The sequence below is a fragment of the Branchiostoma floridae genome, chromosome 4 (assembly GCF_000003815.2).
Source record: "Branchiostoma floridae strain S238N-H82 chromosome 4, Bfl_VNyyK, whole genome shotgun sequence".
Taxonomy (NCBI): Eukaryota; Metazoa; Chordata; class Leptocardii; order Amphioxiformes; family Branchiostomatidae; genus Branchiostoma; species Branchiostoma floridae.
In genome coordinates this window covers 27,027,530-27,045,295 of record NC_049982.1, presented here as the reverse complement: position 1 = coordinate 27,045,295, position 17,766 = coordinate 27,027,530, and the positions used below count along the sequence as shown (strand labels likewise).

Genomic DNA, 17,766 nt, shown 5'->3' with positions numbered 1-17,766 from the left:
CATACAATGGCAGCCTCTATTTCTTTCGGCTGAATTGCAGTATGCTTTACACACGTTACCATTAAAATGAGAAGCAATAGAAGTGCAGGATTCAAAACATTATAAAACATAACAATAATTCCTTTTAAAATAACTGTGTATACATTCAAAACGTATTCATACCTCTAGCACTTTGAACTGTTGAGCAAGTCGACAAGGTAAGGTAGTATATTCTTCCTATACCTAGCAGTTCTACAGTGGAATTGTGTTATCTGCTGGTGTTTGGACCTGAGGTTTCTGCCATGTAGGCTCACACGGTTTGGCGGTAGCCATTTTGAGAAAGACGAAGAGCTCAGGAAAGAGGTACCAAACTTTGTACAGAGTTCGTGTCGTCTGTTGCACAGAGACGGAAAAGACAATTGGTCTATAGCTAGAGCCATTTCGTAACTAGCAAAGGTGGAACCAAGAATTATGCGGCAAGCTCTTTTTTGTACGTTCTCTATGGCCCTAGACTGGGCACAAGTATTCTATCTAAGATTGGTCGTATAAATCCACAGAACACTGATGTCAAGTCACTAGAGTTTAGACCATGTCTCTTTAATACCCGTAACAGGTACAGCCTGCGGCTGCCTTTGCTGACCATCATGTTGACGTGGATGTCCCACTTAAGGTTAGCTTGTATGATCACCCCTAGGATCTTCGCGAATTCAACTTCTTCAAGTGTTGTTGACTTACCAGTCACTACATGTGGGGGAGGAGGGTTTCGCATAAAGCATATTAGCAGTACTATGCACTTGGATGGGGTTCAGTTGCATGTAGTTGGCTTCTGTCCAATAAACGAGATTATCCACGTCAGTTTGCACCGTGGAGTCATGTGTAACGTGCCTTGCCTCCGACAAAGACACGTCATCAACATACTTCCAAGTCTCGGCTGAGTCTTCACTCACCGTTGACGCGTCATTTATGAGCGCGAGAAACACAAGGGGACCCAACTTGGTTCCTTGCGGTACGCCACAAGTAAGCGTTTCCCAGTCAGACACGACTTGTCGGTACTTAACGTGAGGTTGACGATTCGATAGTAAGTTTTTTTTTAATCTAACACAAAGTAGTACACGTTCTCCGTGACAGGTAAACCCAACATGCACTTAGACTTGGCTGTTGGCAAATTGGACAAACACGCCCAAGACCAAAAATCCTGTGCAACAAGTACTGGTATGCAAATCAAACTTGGGTGTGTAAGTATGTATTGTACTGCTTGATGACCCTGCATGGCGCTTGCAACACCATGGAGCAGTTAAGTCTGCAAGATTTGTTGTTCCAGGGTGTTTCATAACTAACATTTATTATGAGCGATCTTAACACCTGAACAAATGGTAATTTTTACAAGTCAAGGCTCTGGCCCTGTCCATGGTCTACACAGGCCAGCTCCTTGACATCGCACTGACACACGGGGATACTTTTTCATGGGGGACATTTCTGCAGGGGGAAAACTTTTTCGCGGGGACATTTCTGCAGGGGGGAGAACTTTTTCGCGGGGACATTTCTGCAGGGGGGAGAACTTTTTCGCGGGGACATTTCTGCAGGGGGGAGAACTTTTTCGCGGGGACATTTCTGCATGGGGGATGATTTTTACGAGGAACATTTCTGCAATGGGGCACTTTCTACGGGGGACAGTTCTACATGGGGACCTCTTTTTATCTAACACACACACACACAGAGAGAGAGATATGACAAACATATGTTTTTCTTTCACTACGTCTACGCAGACGACTTCAAAGTGGAGCACAACCTTTTCTATGATTGACAGAAAAGGGGGCGTTGTCGCGAAGCCCCACATTAATACAGCCAGCATGCTTGGTTAAGTTAAGTTAATTTGAACAGAAATGATTTACAGAGATGGCTATGAATTTTTCTTATCCAGCTTGTGTACGGCATCAACTGCGTACAATTATACACAAGTACTTACATCGTGGATCGGTGCTTCCAACATGGCGATTTTTTCCATCAGAACCAGTGTTTCCCGACGGTCTTCTTCGGCCCTCATTTTGAAGGTCGCACCCTCTTCGAGATCTCGCTTTGCCGCCATCTTCAGGCTTTGGATCTCTTGTTGATCCCGCTCGGCGCTTGCCTCGAGGATCATGATCTTCTCGTGATCCCTCGCCATTTGCTGGCTCATGTTGTTCAGGACCAGCGCCAGCGCCACGGCGGCGGTGAAGACCGCGACCACCCCGATCGCGAGCACGCCCAGTAGACTCACCCGGGAACCGCAGGCATGCTCACCGCTACGAGGCGTTCCCGGCCCGACAGGACCATAGATCACCTTCTCTGCACTCATTTTACAAACTTTTAAACTGAGATACTGAGAACCCAAAGAAAAAGGTCGATTAACTCTACACGTTCTCCGCGACAGGTAAACCCAACATGCACTTAGACTTGGCTGCTGGCAAAATGGACAAACACGCCCAAGACCAAAAATCCTGTGCAACAAGTACTGGTATGCAAATCAAACTTGGGTGTGTAAGTATGTGTTGTACTGCTTGATGACCCTGCATGGCGCTTGCAACACCCTGGAGCAATTAAGTCTGCAAGATTTGTTGTTCCAGGGTGTTTCATAACTAACCTTTATTATGAGCGATCTTAACACCTGAACAAATGGTAACTTTTACAAGTCAAGGCTCTGGCCCAGTCCAGGGTCTACACAGGCCAGCTCCTTTTCTCTAGGGCCAACATACCCCCAAGGAAAGTTTACCCCTACCCCCACCCCTATTGTGGGCTGGGTTCAGGCATCCTGGCTAGAAAACAATCGACACTTCCACCCACAAGCTTAAGGTTATCGACGAGGTCACGTCGGGCGATATCTAAAATAAAACAAGGGCTGAATAACTTACTCAACCTATGAACGAATTTCGCGGTCTCACCTAAGAACAAGACACACAGTGCTCGCTCATATCTAACCGTACACCTGTGTGACCCTCATTGACATTGGAATGAAACATAAAACGGTAAGTTAGTGATAATGAATACAAACCAACATATTTTAGAAATTCTGAACTTTTTTATAATGACCATCATCTAGAAAGTCCCTTGATACAAGTTGATAGTAAGATAATCTTACAAAACCATATTTGGGAAGTGAAAGGTAAAATTTCGCAGTCTAGCACAATGTGTTCCAATTGGCAACTGTGTCGGGAACTGTAGATGTTCTTTGTTCCAGAAAATGTCATGATTTTGAGTGGCAGATATCTTTTGGTCTCATAAAGTGATCCAAGTGTTCATACCTGGAACCTCCAGTTGTGCACTGCTCTTTAGTTCAAAATCCAGCAATGCATTTGTTCTATTATGGCCAAAATTGCAACCTGTTTGCGCTATGTACATGTACATATTTAATTGATATATAATTATTGCAGTCTGCTCATAAAAAAGAGATTGAGAAGCACATCTTTATTATATGTTTTAACTACTGGAGGAAAAAGCAGGTGCCAGTACAAAGTCTGTCACAGTGATAAATGTTATAATTATGAAAACCTGAAGAAAAAAACAACATAAACACTAATAAGCTTGGCTGTGGTTCTAATATTTGCTCTTTCGACCTCTTTTTTTCCTTGTTTTGTTGTTCAAATTGCCATCGCTGTCCGACTGTCTCTCCCACTCTTTCCGTAACTTATCCAGCATACTTTGCGTAATCACGCCCTCCTGAACAAGTTTGTCACTCAAGCGATGTTTATGTCCCCTTTCTTCAGTCTCCGAATCACCCTCTATTGTTTTTGTTGCTCCGTGTTTTGCTGGCGAAACCTTTACACCCTCCACCATTTCGTCGAATTTTGGGATCCCCGACATGTGTCCCTTCGGCCTCCTCGTACGCGGAATCTCGTCTTCGCTGACGGACGTGCCGCTAGACGTCTGTGATTCGCTCTGCCGGATGAGTCTGGTGATTCTGTACACAGATTCCTGGATGAGTAGGTCCAGTTCGCGCTGGATCATTCGGATGAGTCCCCCGTCTGGGAACATGTCCATGAAACGGTAGCTAGGGGACAGAGAGAGAAGGATTTTTAGAAATGTTTATTACTGTAGTGACAATCTTGGTTTCACACAACCAGTAAATCACGAGACGTAACATACACAAAAAAACAATGTATGAAACTTGTTGAGAAATCTCTGAAATCCCCCTCCCCATACGTCAAAGAAATTTAAAAATTTTGGTAGTGCACATGTTTAGGTACAAGTTTCTGTACCTGTGTCTTAAAAACTTTGATGAACTTTAATTTATACATTTAGTAGTCAACTGTCTTTTTATATATTATATATATTCATCTTTGTATGAGGACATACATATTTGAATCTCAGAACAATTTTTTTTCAAGTTTTCTTAATTTAACTACAAGATTTTCAAAATTGTCATCACTGATTTGGGATTCATCTTTTACACTAGCCTTATACATCGGATGTTAAGGTCCAGACCTGTACCTAAATAATTTTACAGGTGCTGGACCAGGTACAGGCTTTAGAATTGTGTACATTGTTACCTGAGCCACAGGTACACATCCAGGACATCATGTATGGACTCCAGGTACATCAGCTCTCGAATGGTCCTGGGCATGGCAACGGGCCAACCAATCAGGCGACACACCCAGTCAAACGTGATGGGCTCCCCGCGGCTGAACTGACGGGCAAACTGGAGGGACACAAATATGGCATGATGAGTTCAATAAGTAACCACTATTGCTTACTGGGGATAAGTAGGAAATGTTGTATCACAGCATTATAATCTCTTTTCCTCCCTCTGTATTCAAAATCATGTCCAGTTGCTCGAGTTACTGCTACATTTGTATTTGGCCTATCTTGGATACCTGGATGTCTAACCTTCATTGACATACCACTTCATTGGTTTTGTCAATCATTATGTATTCTGTGGCATTCTCCTATGTAGAGCCTCGCCTACAACCTATACAACAGGAGAGGCTCTGTTTAACCGGGCTGAGTTTTCCACTGTTCTGGGCATGGCCTCTAACTAGCAGTCAGCCAATCAGAGAATTGACATAATTTCGGTGACTCTCTGATTGGCTGACAGCTGGTTAGAGGTCAAACCCACAAAAATGGAAACCTGGTTTAGCAGTCAGAGTCTTTAAAAGGTACGTTGTGAATATGCCAAAGAGGCTTTGAGCAGCAGAATGCGTAATGACCTTGAGCACTCACCATATTTATTTTCTGGAAAGTGAATTGTCAGAGGAAAAAGGGGGGGGGGGATCCCCAACCTACCAAACCTAATTTTTTCAGGGCTGCAATTAGAAATACAAAATTACCTTCTCTAGATGGTACAAAAAAAGTCATGTTAAACGAGCACTGTCTTTAAACTGTTGTGTAATTACTTGTAGTGTACCTTGAGGAAGGATGTACAGAGGAAGGGTTGTTTCTTGTTGATAGGGGCGCAGCAGAAGACATAGCGAGCTCTCAGGTTCAGCGGGATGTGCTGGATCATGTCTGCCAGGAACTTGAAGTCCTCGATGTTGCACACAAAGTATCGGGAGTCCACCTGTGCCAGGTTGATGAAAATGTCCTAGGGATGGAAAAGTTGAATGTATTAAAAGACAAAACAATGAATCATGATTTTTGTCTCTTCACAGTACTCTTCAACATCTACTATATGGAAATATATAGCTGCAAGATCACGAACAGACCAAAAAACAATTACCTTTACACAAATTAGCACTGGCCTATTCCAATGTCCATGACTGTCAAGTCTGATTAACAACTATTTCTATTAACTCTGACCTGTACTTTGAATTCTTCCCAGTCCGAGTCTGACCTTTGTGGTCATCTTCCAACTCACTTTCTGCCATTGTACTTCATTGGGGACACACACCGAACACAGACTCCAACTTGCAACTTTATTAGTATAAGCCGTAGGGCAATGTTTGACTTAGACAACACCCTACGCATACATTGATTACAGTTGTGTGTTTATTAAAAAATTATGTATTTCAAGGGAATGAGTACTAAAGGAGGTTAAAAACTGTGGCTACTTCTATTCTGACACATGAAATAGTCCGGACTCAGAAGACCATACTTACAATGAGGTTGGACATGCTGGCATCAGGTAGCTGGTACGCAAACATCTCCACCTGTTCAGCAGTTGGGTGGAGTCCAGCAGCCTGTAAGAGAATGTTGACAATTGTCATCATTAATCAGGTAATTCTTTACAGGTTATGTAAACTTCATTATGTCATACCTGTGACGCGAAAACGTTCGATACGGGTGTTCCGGACCGGGACGTACATTTCCGTATCGCACAGGTTTGAAAGGCGTATCACACAGGCGCCATTCGAATAAATCAAACTGTTTCGAGAGGGCCGAATACAATTTGAATACCTGATTCGGACGTTGGAACATTGCTGTTGCAACACTTATTATTCGAGGGCACCAAATTTGTTCAACTTCTGGCGCATTTCGCATCAAAACATGGGTTTTCTCAGATGGGTATGACATAAATAAAATACAACACGGTGTATTCCGCATCACCCTTGGTCTCATGATCAGCCCTCCCGCAGGTCGGATCACCCTCCGGCTTCGGCCGTCGGGCGATCTGACCCGCGGTCGGGCTGACACCTTGGGTGATACGGAATACACCGTGTTGTATTCTATATATATCCACTCATTTGTATTGTTCAAATTCTACTAATATTGACAGTTTACCTCGATAGGTTCTACCGGTTGTTGGACGATGTCGTGAAGCGTCTGTAGGTCCTCCTTGTGCATGGTGGTGACCTCCCCGTCCTGGAAGTGTGTGCCAAACCTTCCCGCCCGCCCCCCGATCTGCAGGGCCTGCGACGTGCTCAGGTTGTCCATCTCCTTCTCTCCCTTCTCATTCAGGGTGGGCTTGATCAGGGAGTTGAAGATGACTCGCTTGATGCTCCTTAATAAAAGAAGGGAACACACAAGAAGACGTGTCAGGGCAGTGGTCTAGCCAGCGTCCGTTTTTCCGTCAATTGACGGAAATTTGCTGCGTGTGGCGGAAAATTTTTTAAAGCAATCCGTCAACCTTGACAGACAAAAATCCTTGGTGGAAGCTACAGGCGGCTTGGGGACGCCATCCAAGGCTGCAAAAGCCACACACTGTTTGTTTTGCTATTGTTATTATTGTTGACAAAGTGTGTCTGCGCCCTTTTGCATACGATAATGTCATTAAAAACCCATTTTTCAAGGTCTTAGTTCAGTGTTTCTAGCTCGTGGAATAGTCTTTTCGCGGTTTTTGTGAAAATGGGAATTGGCTGACGGAAAAAAAATTCGAGCTGGCTAGAGCCCTGTGTCAGGGCGCAATCACATACTTCATGTGATCATCGTACCATTAAAAACTGTTATTTCTTTTTAACAGCCAGGCATTAGCCTGTGTTTACACAATCTCTCACTGGCTGGGGTTAATGAACCCCTCCCCTGCTAGGTGGCGGTTAACTGTAGGGCCTGCCGCTAGGAGTACAATTTTAAATAAGCCAAGCATGTGTTCTGCAAAGTTTAACTGTCTTGCTACACACATGGCTGTCATACAACATATTAGATCCTTGTTGGTGTTTGGTTCTGTAATGGTCTGCTTAAAAATCCTATGACATCAAATTTGCATGACAATCATACAACGTATATTAAAAGTTACCAGTTTATAGCTTAAGCATACTATTTTCTTTCCTATGATACAATATAACTTGGGAGGCTCTTTTGTGGTCATGGAGTCCAAGAAGCTGTCAGCCAATCAGAGCATTGCCTTAATGTTTTCTTTAGGTAAAGCCAATTGGCTGATTGGATGACAGCTGGTTAGAGGTCAAACCCACAAAAACATAAACCTCAGCCCATTTTAGAAGAGCCTCGCCTAAGCTCTGTTTAGGAGAATGCCCACTATAAATGGTGAGAGAATCTGATAAAAGAGGGGAAGGTTGCTGGAAAATGATAATAGCTCATGAAGAACTCACAAGTTGATGCCCATGCCTATAGCATCTGTAGCCACCAGAATCTTGCAGGGGTCATCAGGGTTGTTGAACTTCTTAGCCTGGGCTAGTTTAGTTCCTGGGGGGAGGCTGCCGTATATAACTGCACACTCCTGAAATGGTAATAGCATGGAGGCATTCAGACGATCACTCCAAGACATGATACAACAACAGTTACTCTGACAACAAAACCAAGAAAACAAAAAAAGAATGTTTGTTTTAAGCATATCCCTGCTCACTAGGGATATGTAGCTAAATATAAGGCCACAGCAAGTAAATTTCATGGATGACGTCAGCACACTTATCAATTTTTGCTTGATTTTTGTTTTAAAAAAAACAGGAACATATTTCTTCGTCAGAGATGGTCAACTTGATGAGAAAGTATTGATTGTACTAAAAAAGTGACACTAGCGAGGTAGCCATGACTGTAGGACCTGGTGTAGAAGTGAAACTAGTTGGATAGTTGTAAAAGTGGCACCAATATAGAAGCCATGGGTGTGGTTACCAACTTGGTAAGTGATACAAGTGTGCCACACTAGTGTCTCTTCCGATACACCTGTGCACTTCTTGAATACAGGAATGAATGGTTTGTTGGCTGTGCTACATTTGTACCATGTTTTGTCACTTCCATTCTTGTCATAGGTTTATGGTGTCTATTTTGTGCTTTAGGTAGAATCCAGATGTTACAAGGTTTATCTTTTGTAAGAATCATTTTACATTGTGTACATCATATGTGTATTCAAGAACAATAATCATTGTAGAGATGACTGAAATTGCCCATGACCTACCTTCCCCATGGCCTCTATCTGCCTGCTCAGCTGGAAGATGTCTGCCTTGCTGAAGCAGACGATGGCGTCCCCTGGTCTCAGGTTGTTTAAGGAACCCAGCGGCTCCTTCAGGTAGGTCAGACCTGTCAGCCTTTTGTATCTTCTGACCTAGAAGATGGGAAGAACAATATACAAGGAGGCTGTGACAAAAAGGAGAAAGTGATATATCGTTCTAATTTAGCTCACTGAAGAGCTAATTCTTCCACTGATCGTGACAGAAAAGACAGACGGTAGGTACGCTATGTATTTACAGGTTCATTGTACAGGGGAAATCCTCCAATTTACAATGTACAGTGGACCACAGACTGACTTCTTATCCTAGGGATGACGAGTAAGTGATACAACAAGGATAGAGCTCACGACTTCTAGTTCCAGAGGCAGGGCCGCTAACAAACAAACCAAAAACTCTGTACAGATTCTAGCACTAAGATATGGAACCTTAGTAATGATATTGTTAGTACATGCCCATTACCTCCACCTCCTCCCCTGTAGACAGCATCAACTCTGTGACCAGATCGATGGCTGCAGGCTCCACCAATAATAATAGTAATGACCATTACTGTACCTCCACCTCCTCCCCTGTAGACAGCATCAACTCTGTGACCAGATCGATGGCTGCAGGCTCCACCAATAATAATAATAGTAATGACCATTAGTGTACCTCCACCTCCTCCCCTGTAGACAGCATCAACTCTGTGACCAGATCGATGGCTGCAGGCTCCACCAATAATAATAGTAATGACCATTACTGTACCTCCACCTCCTCCCCTGTAGACAGCATCAACTCTGTGACCAGATCGATGGCTGCAGGCTCCACCAATAATAATAATAGTAATGACCATTACCTCCACCTCCTCTCCTGTAGACAGCATCAGCTCTGTGACCAGATCGATGGCTGCAGGCTCCACCAATAATAATAGTACTGACCATTACCTCCACCTCCTCCCCTGTAGACAGCATCAACTCTGTGACCAGATCGATGGCTGCAGGCTCCACCAATAATAATAGTAATGACCATTACTGTACCTCCACCTCCTCCCCTGTAGACAGCATCAACTCTGTGACCAGATCGATGGCTGCAGGCTCCACCAATAATAATAATAGTAATGACCATTAGTGTACCTCCACCTCCTCCCCTGTAGACAGCATCAACTCTGTGACCAGATCGATGGCTGCAGGCTCCACCAATAATAATAGTAATGACCATTAGTGTACCTCCACCTCCTCCCCTGTAGACAGCATCAACTCTGTGACCAGATCGATGGCTGCAGGCTCCACCAATAATAATAATAGTAATGACCATTAGTGTACCTCCACCTCCTCCCCTGTAGACAGCATCAACTCTGTGACCAGATCGATGGCTGCAGGCTCCACCAATAATAATAATAGTAATGACCATTACTGTACCTCCAACTCCTCCCCTGTAGACAGCATCAACTCTGTGACCAGATCGATGGCTGCAGGCTCCACCAATAATAATAATAGTAATGACCATTACTGTACCTCCAACTCCTCCCCTGTAGACAGCATCATCTCTGTGACCAGATCGATGGCTGCAGGCTCCCCACACAGGTGGATCTCCTCGGCACACAGACCCAGCAGGGCGCGGGTCCACGCCCACCCTCGCTGGGGGTCCTTTATCATCTGGATCTCGTCCACCACTGCCACCTCATCTGTAACACAACATACTCGTTAGGCATACAGTAAATCAAGGATGACGGAAATGCTTAGGATAGATCTATGCCAAACTCCAGGACCTGTCCCTTCCTACTGGGACAGAAATTGATGAAGGGACAGAAATTTGCTTCATGGGCTGGAAAAAAATTTTGTCTGTCTTTCCAACAAGTCTGAACTTTAAGACCTGAAATTAATAAAAACATTCTTTCCTAAGCTTACGACAAAACCAAAAAAGCATTTCCCAATAAGTGGGATAGAAAAATCTAAAGATGGAGACAGCCCTGATAGATGCACAATGGGCTAGATTTAGTACCTTAAGTGGTAAAACTAGGCTACAAACAACAACACAACCGGACATTCTGTTGTGACTTTTGGGCAATCAGGCACTTGACTAAATGATGTGGAGAATTTGTAAATGACATTTAACAATGAATACTGCAGCTGGATAACCTTTGAGTTAGCTACAGGCTAAGGCTGCTTAATGCTTGTTCTGTGTGTAAACCTGTTGTACGTAAAAGGACCATTGAGTTTCTCCTTACATGGCTGGTGGATGTTGGTCATCTCAACAGTACAGGACACGTGACCGGAGGGCTGTCCGTCTTCCCGCGCGTACACCCTCTCTTCTCCTGTCACCAGATCACAAGGGACCCCCTGCAGAGGCCAGCCAACATACTTTCTGTAACTCTAGGACTTAATGGTAATACTTAATTAATGGTAATGTTAGAATTTGAAGGGCTGGCAACCTTAAACAGTAAATTAAGGAAATTTGTGAACACTTTTAAAATAGTAAATTGATGCACATTCCTATATGTATGATACAAGTATCAATAATATTATAGATTTAGGGATCTCTATTGGTACTGTAAATGCATTTAAATTTGCGGGGATTTAATTTCGCGGTAACGGGAAAAAGGACTTTTCGCGGGGGTTTTAAGTTTGCGGCAACACTATAGACTGCAGTCTCATACCATAATAGAAAAATGTTCGCGGTGGTTTTAAGTTCGTGGTGAAGTGGTCAACGCAAAAACGGCGAACATTAATCCACCGCGAACATTTCTGCATTTACAGTATTTCAAAGACTAGGCTGTTACAGACTAATTAAGCGATACATAGAATTGTCAATAATATTTCTGAATAATAACATAAAGTGACAAATTAAGCTTCATGACGAATTTACCAACAGCCTTTAAAGTGGCCAGGAGGTATGGCTGAGCAAATCTTGAAAGTAAAATTATTCCATAAGACTTGGCGTTTCTTTAGGCCTATTTTGATTATCTTTAATGTTTTTCCCACCAATGGTACAATTGATCTAGAATGGGTGGCTAGAAAGTGAACTAAAAAATCTAGCTATAGCTCACAAAAAGAGGCATGCAGACCTTCTTACAAGCATCCACAGCACTGATTATGTAAAGTTCAATACAATCTCACTATGCCTTCCTTTAAACCACAACCATAAGTATAAGGTCAACATGCATGTATTTAGTTGACAACTTTGCTTGTGAAACTTTACAACCGAACATTAAAAAAAAAATGATATTGAAATTTGTTAACTATATCAGAATACAATACGATGCATTAAAAAAGTTCAAAATATAGAAGAAGATTACGAAATACATATTATTTTTCAGAGCCCTACCCTGTCGTTTGTTTTTTGGTGCACCTCGTTGGCCAGTAGTTTGAGGGGTCCACAGTAGATCCCAGACTTGGCCTGTGAGAACCTCTCCAACGCGTGGTACGTCTTTCCACTGTTCGTGGGACCCGCATGGAACACTATCTTCCTGTGTATGGCACGCGCCTCAGAGTACCTGAGTTATTAGGCAACAAGCAAAACATTGAAGGTTAGAGATCCCGGTAAACAACACCATTATTCAAATACAATTCAATCTCTACAACTGGATAAAAGACAGAGATTTATTTCAAGACGTTTTGAGAGACATCTTCTTCTTTCGATTGAGGCAGCCGCCTTCAACTAACTGAAGATTATGCTGCCATCACTCTTCTTCAGTGTCACTAGATTGAACAAGCAGAACAATTCAATACAAGTATGGTTAACTAGAATTGAAAAAAAAAAAACTAGTTGAACACATCAATTCACTAACTCCTAATTATCGTATTTGAATTTGAATATTGTATTTGAAGTTTTGTTACAAACCTAATAAGTTTTTTTTTCAATGGGTTAAGCAGACATCTAACTGCACTTTGGTACTGCATTAGTCTACATTTTAGCGCATTTATTTTCAATATCTAAAAAAAGTCGTCATTTCTGGAGACACATTGATGGTTTTTGGCGGCCCAGTTGCCAGTGCCGAATAATCTGTTCAGCGTACATTACTAGTAGCGGTGTCAGTTGCCAACATACCACAGTCCACTGAGATACTTTGCTTCTGCGTGTAAGTTTTCTGTTTAACAACATTTTCTGCAATTTTGACTTTAAACTAGCATAACCTTGCGTAGAACGTTATGTGACTGACCAGCTGGCTGGGTCCCTGGAGTCGCTGATCTTGCGGAGATCGTCCATGCAGTCCAACATGGGGAAGATCTGTTTACAGTGCTGCATGAAGTAGGGGAAGATGTCATCCACATGGCCTAGAGATAGAGATAGAAAATAGGGATGGTATACAAATAGAATACAATATTCTGTATTGCCCGAGGTACGGCCCGACCGCAGGTAGGATGGCATGAAGGCCGGAGAGCAATCCAGCCCGCTGAAGGGCCCGGAACAAGGGCAATAAGGAATATCTCTTGTTATATTTTATTATTGCCAACCCAAGGAAAAGAACTGGGCAAACAGTCGAACAGCTATACAAATTTTCGACAGCAGCACACACCAGTTGCAATCGTTGCCCCGGGCCATACTGTATACAAACCAGTTGGAACAAAGATATCAATCGTAAATACAGCCCAGGTATGATAGAAATGTTAAATACAACACAGTGTATTCCGTTCGACCCAAGGTACAGCCAGCAAGAGGGCTGGGACTGTGGGTGATGCGGAATACACTGTGTATTTCGCTTATGTCATACCCAGCTAAGATAAAATACATTTCAATGTGAAATGCCCCAGAAGTTTGAAAATTTGGTGTCTTAAAACAAAAAATTGTAAGAATATCAATCCCAATGTTTTAAACTTGAAGTTCTCCTCTCAGATAGGATGTGAAGCCAGAGAACCTTGTCCCATGTTTAGGAAGACACATGCCTTGCACAAGTTAAAGAACCCACTACACTTGTGAATGAATCAAACCTAACAGTGCAGTCTTATGTAGCTTGTAATTACTGTACAAAACTGGCGTGTTATGCCTTAGGCTTGCTGTGGTACAAAACAAAAACAAAGACCAAATTAAGTTGCTTTGATAAAAGCTCCTTGCAGAAACCTACCTGACCCTCGTAGAATATCGGACAACATGATGTGAACCTCGGGAGGAAGGACGTCGGACTCAACAATCCATTTTCTGAAGCTTAAGAACCCTTGGTGAAACAGGTGATCTGCAAGGTGGAACAAACAAGCTAACAAGTTAGACAGTCACAGGGGGTTTACAGAAAAAGCTAAGTATACAACCAGGCTATGTACAGCTGGGATTGCCATTTTCTCATGGTAATTTGATTAGAGACAAACCCCCCATGAATGCCCATGGATTCCAGAAAGGGTGGCCTGGTCTGATAGCCTGGTAACCTGGCCTGGTAGCCTTGCCTGATATACAGCCCAGATTTTTCCAGAAGCCCTTTTGATACCTTGATGATACCTTGATGATGTCTAGGTGAAGTAGGCTGCGCCTGTGTAGTCACCCTCCTGACGATCGTGGTATCTCTTCTTACTCCAACATAAGTCCAACCTCGTTTTAAACGCGTTAACAGACTCTGCCTCTACGACCTCAGCCGGCAGCGAGTTCCAATTTTGTACTACTCGAACCGCAAACGACTGGCGACGTACCAAGGACTTTGCCAGTGGCACCGTAAGTTTGAAGCGATGCCCTCTAGTTGACTGATGTTGACTCTCGGTGAAGAAACTCTGTGCACTAACCCTCTCCCTTCCTGTGAGGAACTTAAAGACTTGTATCATATCCCCTCTGGCTCTTCTATAGTGGAGTGATGGTAGCTTCAAACTCTCCAGCCTAACACTATACGGAAAGGACTTGAGTGTTGGGACCAGCCTTGTTGCTCTACGTTGTACTTTTTCCACAGTGTTCTGGTCGACTTTGAAATGCGGCCCCCAAACAGCGTTCGCATACTCTAAATGGGGGCGAACCATCGATTTGTAGAGGAGGGGCACTGTTACTTCATCCAAGTTACTGAAGGTTCTTTTTACCAAGCCTAATATTTGGTTTGCCTTTTGCGCTGAGACTGTGGTGTTAACGTGGAACTTTAACTGCTCGTCGACAGACACCCCGAGGTCTTTCTCGACTTTGGTTTCTTCCAGAATTAGCCCACCCAGTCTGTACTCTGCTCTTTGGTTGCCTCTTCCCAAGTGGAGTACTTTGCATTTCCCAGCGTTGAAGGGGAGTTGCCACACCTCCGACCACTTTTCCACAGCTTGGAGGTCACGCTGAAGCGCTTCCTGATCCTCCTTGCATAGGATCGGTCTGTAGATTTTGCTATCGTCAGCAAAGATCTTCACTGCACTGGTCACAACCTCCGGCAGGTCGTTTATAAAAACAACAAATAACGTAGGACCCAGAACACTTCCCTGCGGGATTCCACTCTTGACGTTACGCCAGGAGGAGTGCGCTCCATTGATAACTACTTTCTGCCTCCTGTTGCTGAGAAAGTTCTGTATCCACTTAAGTGTATGGCCCCTTATCCCATATGAGTGCAGCTTGACGAGTAACCTCTTGTGGGGAACTGAATCAAAAGCTTTTTTGAAGTCTAAGTAGATGCTGTCCACTGGTTCCCCCCTCTCTAGACACTGTGACCAATCGTTCATGACTACCAGTAGCTGAGTGGTACAAGATCTTTTGGGTACGAACCCATGTTGAGCGTCTGTAAATAACTCGTTTGCCATAAGATGGTCGACGAGTACATCTCTAATGATGGACTCAAGTGTCTTGACAACCACGGAGGTTAAGCTTACAGGTCTGTAGTTTCCTGGGTCTTGTCTGCTACCCTTCTTGTGGATCGGAGTTATATGTGCTGTTTTCCAGTCGGCTGGTACGCATCCCGCCTCCAGCGACTTCTTGAAAATAACTGATACTGGGTACGACAGCTCACTTGCGAGTTCCTTCAGAAGTCTTGAGTGAAGACCGTCTGGTCCAGCTGACTTTGTTGGGTTGAGTTCTGATAACTTCCTTTCTACAGTTTCCCTACTTATCTCGAAATTGTCAAGAACTGAAGTCACTGTTTTGGCGTTAGCTCTGGGTATGCTAGATGTATTCTCGTCCGTGAATACACTAGCAAAGAAGTTGTTTAGGACCTCCGCTTTGTCTAAGTCTGTCAGTGCCATTGAACCATCTGGTTTGACCAGACTACCTATTTTGGGCCTTGTACTGAGACGGGACTTCGTGTACCTCCAGAAGTTTTTGGGATTGTCCTTAAGATCCCTCACCAGCCTGTGCTCGTATTCACTGCACAGCTGTCGTGTTAGACTTCTAAGTGAGTTTCTTACTGCTGCATACCTTCTGAAGTCTGCAAGACTACCAGAGCTTTTCCATTTTGACCACATCTTCCTTTTCTTGTTTTTTACTTCCATTGCTTGCTTGTTCAAGTAAAGCTTATTAGGTCTTTGGACTCCTCTAGTCAATGGGATACACTCATCCACCACCTTATTGAGTAGTTCGCAGAACCTTGTCCATGCCTGAGAGACCTCCATGTGACTTATCTCAGTATCCCAGTCAATCCCACCCAGGTCCTCTTTGGCCTTCTGGTAATTGCCCTTGTTATAATTACGCCTTGCCTCCGGTCTAGGAGGTTTCTCCCTACTGCAGTTTATGACGAAGTTCAGACAGCAGTGGTCACCTTTCCCTAGCCCTGGCAGGTACTGCAGTTCCCCAACTGTATGCTGTTCATTTGTGATGATTAAGTCAAGTACGGATGGGGTCTGGTTGACCCTGTGTCGGGTGGGTTCTTCAACATGCTGGGTTAGAAAATTGTCATCAAGACAATCCAGGAAATGCTGGCAATGGGGGTGTGCGCCATCAACTGTAGTCCTCCCTTCCCAGTCAATTTCCTTTAGATTAAAGTCTCCCATTATTACCATGTGCTTAGCCTTCTCTTTACAAACATTTGACAAAAGTTCACATAATTTGGTCGTACTGTCTGTTGGGTCAGAGGTTGGGCTTCTATATATACACCCCACAATGAGTGATTCTTTGTTGCCTAGTTCACATTTCAGAAATAACTGCTCATGAAATCCGGCTGCACTAAAGTCCAGTTCCTGTACACTCAAGTTCAGTGACTTCTTTACAAAAATGACAATACCCCTTGTGCCACTCTTCCCAAGGTTTCTTTCATCCGGGTTGAAGTTTGTAAAGGCCTCGTAGCCTTCCATATCTAGTGTACACATCTTTAACGGGTTTATCTGTGCCTTGGGGATAACCTCGGTCAGGGCGATCAAGTCCACTGGATCACTGGCCACCATGAACCTGAGTTCCTCCCTCTTGTTTGGGAATTGGTCTGTGTTGGTGTACAGCACTTTTAATGGACCTGCTTTACTTTTCCACGGTTGTCCCCCGCCATGTGCGTTATTTCCTATATCATCATGTGTATTATCACTATTACCATCATGTGTGTTATCTTGTTTGTCGTCATGTGTGATATTCAGCCCAACCTCTTCACGTTGTCACATAAGATGCGTGTTGTTACCCCCTATGTGGTTGGTTTTACTCTGACGTCGTTCTTCCCGCTGTCTCCGACTTGTTTCTCTTTCTTTGCGTGACAAGTCAGGTGCTATGAAGATGTTGGAATATTGTTCACTGTGGTTCAGGAGCTTGGCTTCCTTTAACAGATGGTATCTATCTGATGTATCATACAATGTAACCAGTAGTAGACGATTTTTGCCTGGGCTTATGCTTCCAAGCCTGGTTGTCTTCCTAATAGACAAGTTTTCAATACCCAGTTCTCTGGCAATGCTCTGTGTGAACTCTCTGTCATGTGTAAGTCTATCTTCACGGTTAATGCCTGCTGGTTCAGGGACATTATGCAGAATAATGTTACTTTTCCTACGAATGTTTTCAATGTAATCTTCCACCGAGATGGGAGTAGATTCCTTTCCATTGTTAGTTGGATTATCTGGGGTTGGGAGATTTACTTCACCGCTCTCAACATCTGTCGTTGCTGTTGTCAACTCCCTTCCCCTGGTGAAAGGTTTCTACAATACCAAAAAGT

The 17,766-nt window shown here is 43.6% G+C and overlaps 2 protein-coding genes across 3 annotated transcripts in view; both read right to left on the bottom strand.

The window, feature by feature from the left end:
- LOC118414413 (transformer-2 protein homolog beta-like) overlaps positions 1–17,766 on the bottom strand; it is a 119,684-nt gene that overhangs the window by 3,448 nt on the left and 98,470 nt on the right. The gene's annotated exons all lie outside the window — the stretch shown is intronic.
- Positions 2,987–13,935, bottom strand: LOC118414411 (ATP-dependent RNA helicase SUPV3L1, mitochondrial-like; the record flags this gene model as incomplete). The annotated part of the gene is given in 12 exon segments (XM_035818443.1): positions 2,987–4,003; positions 4,503–4,651; positions 5,357–5,533; positions 6,048–6,128; positions 6,670–6,889; positions 7,935–8,062; positions 8,738–8,884; positions 10,280–10,449; positions 10,993–11,104; positions 12,090–12,258; positions 12,925–13,039; positions 13,828–13,935. Coding segments are annotated over 12 exon segments (2,030 nt in total), but the record flags the coding sequence as incomplete, so codon positions are not given.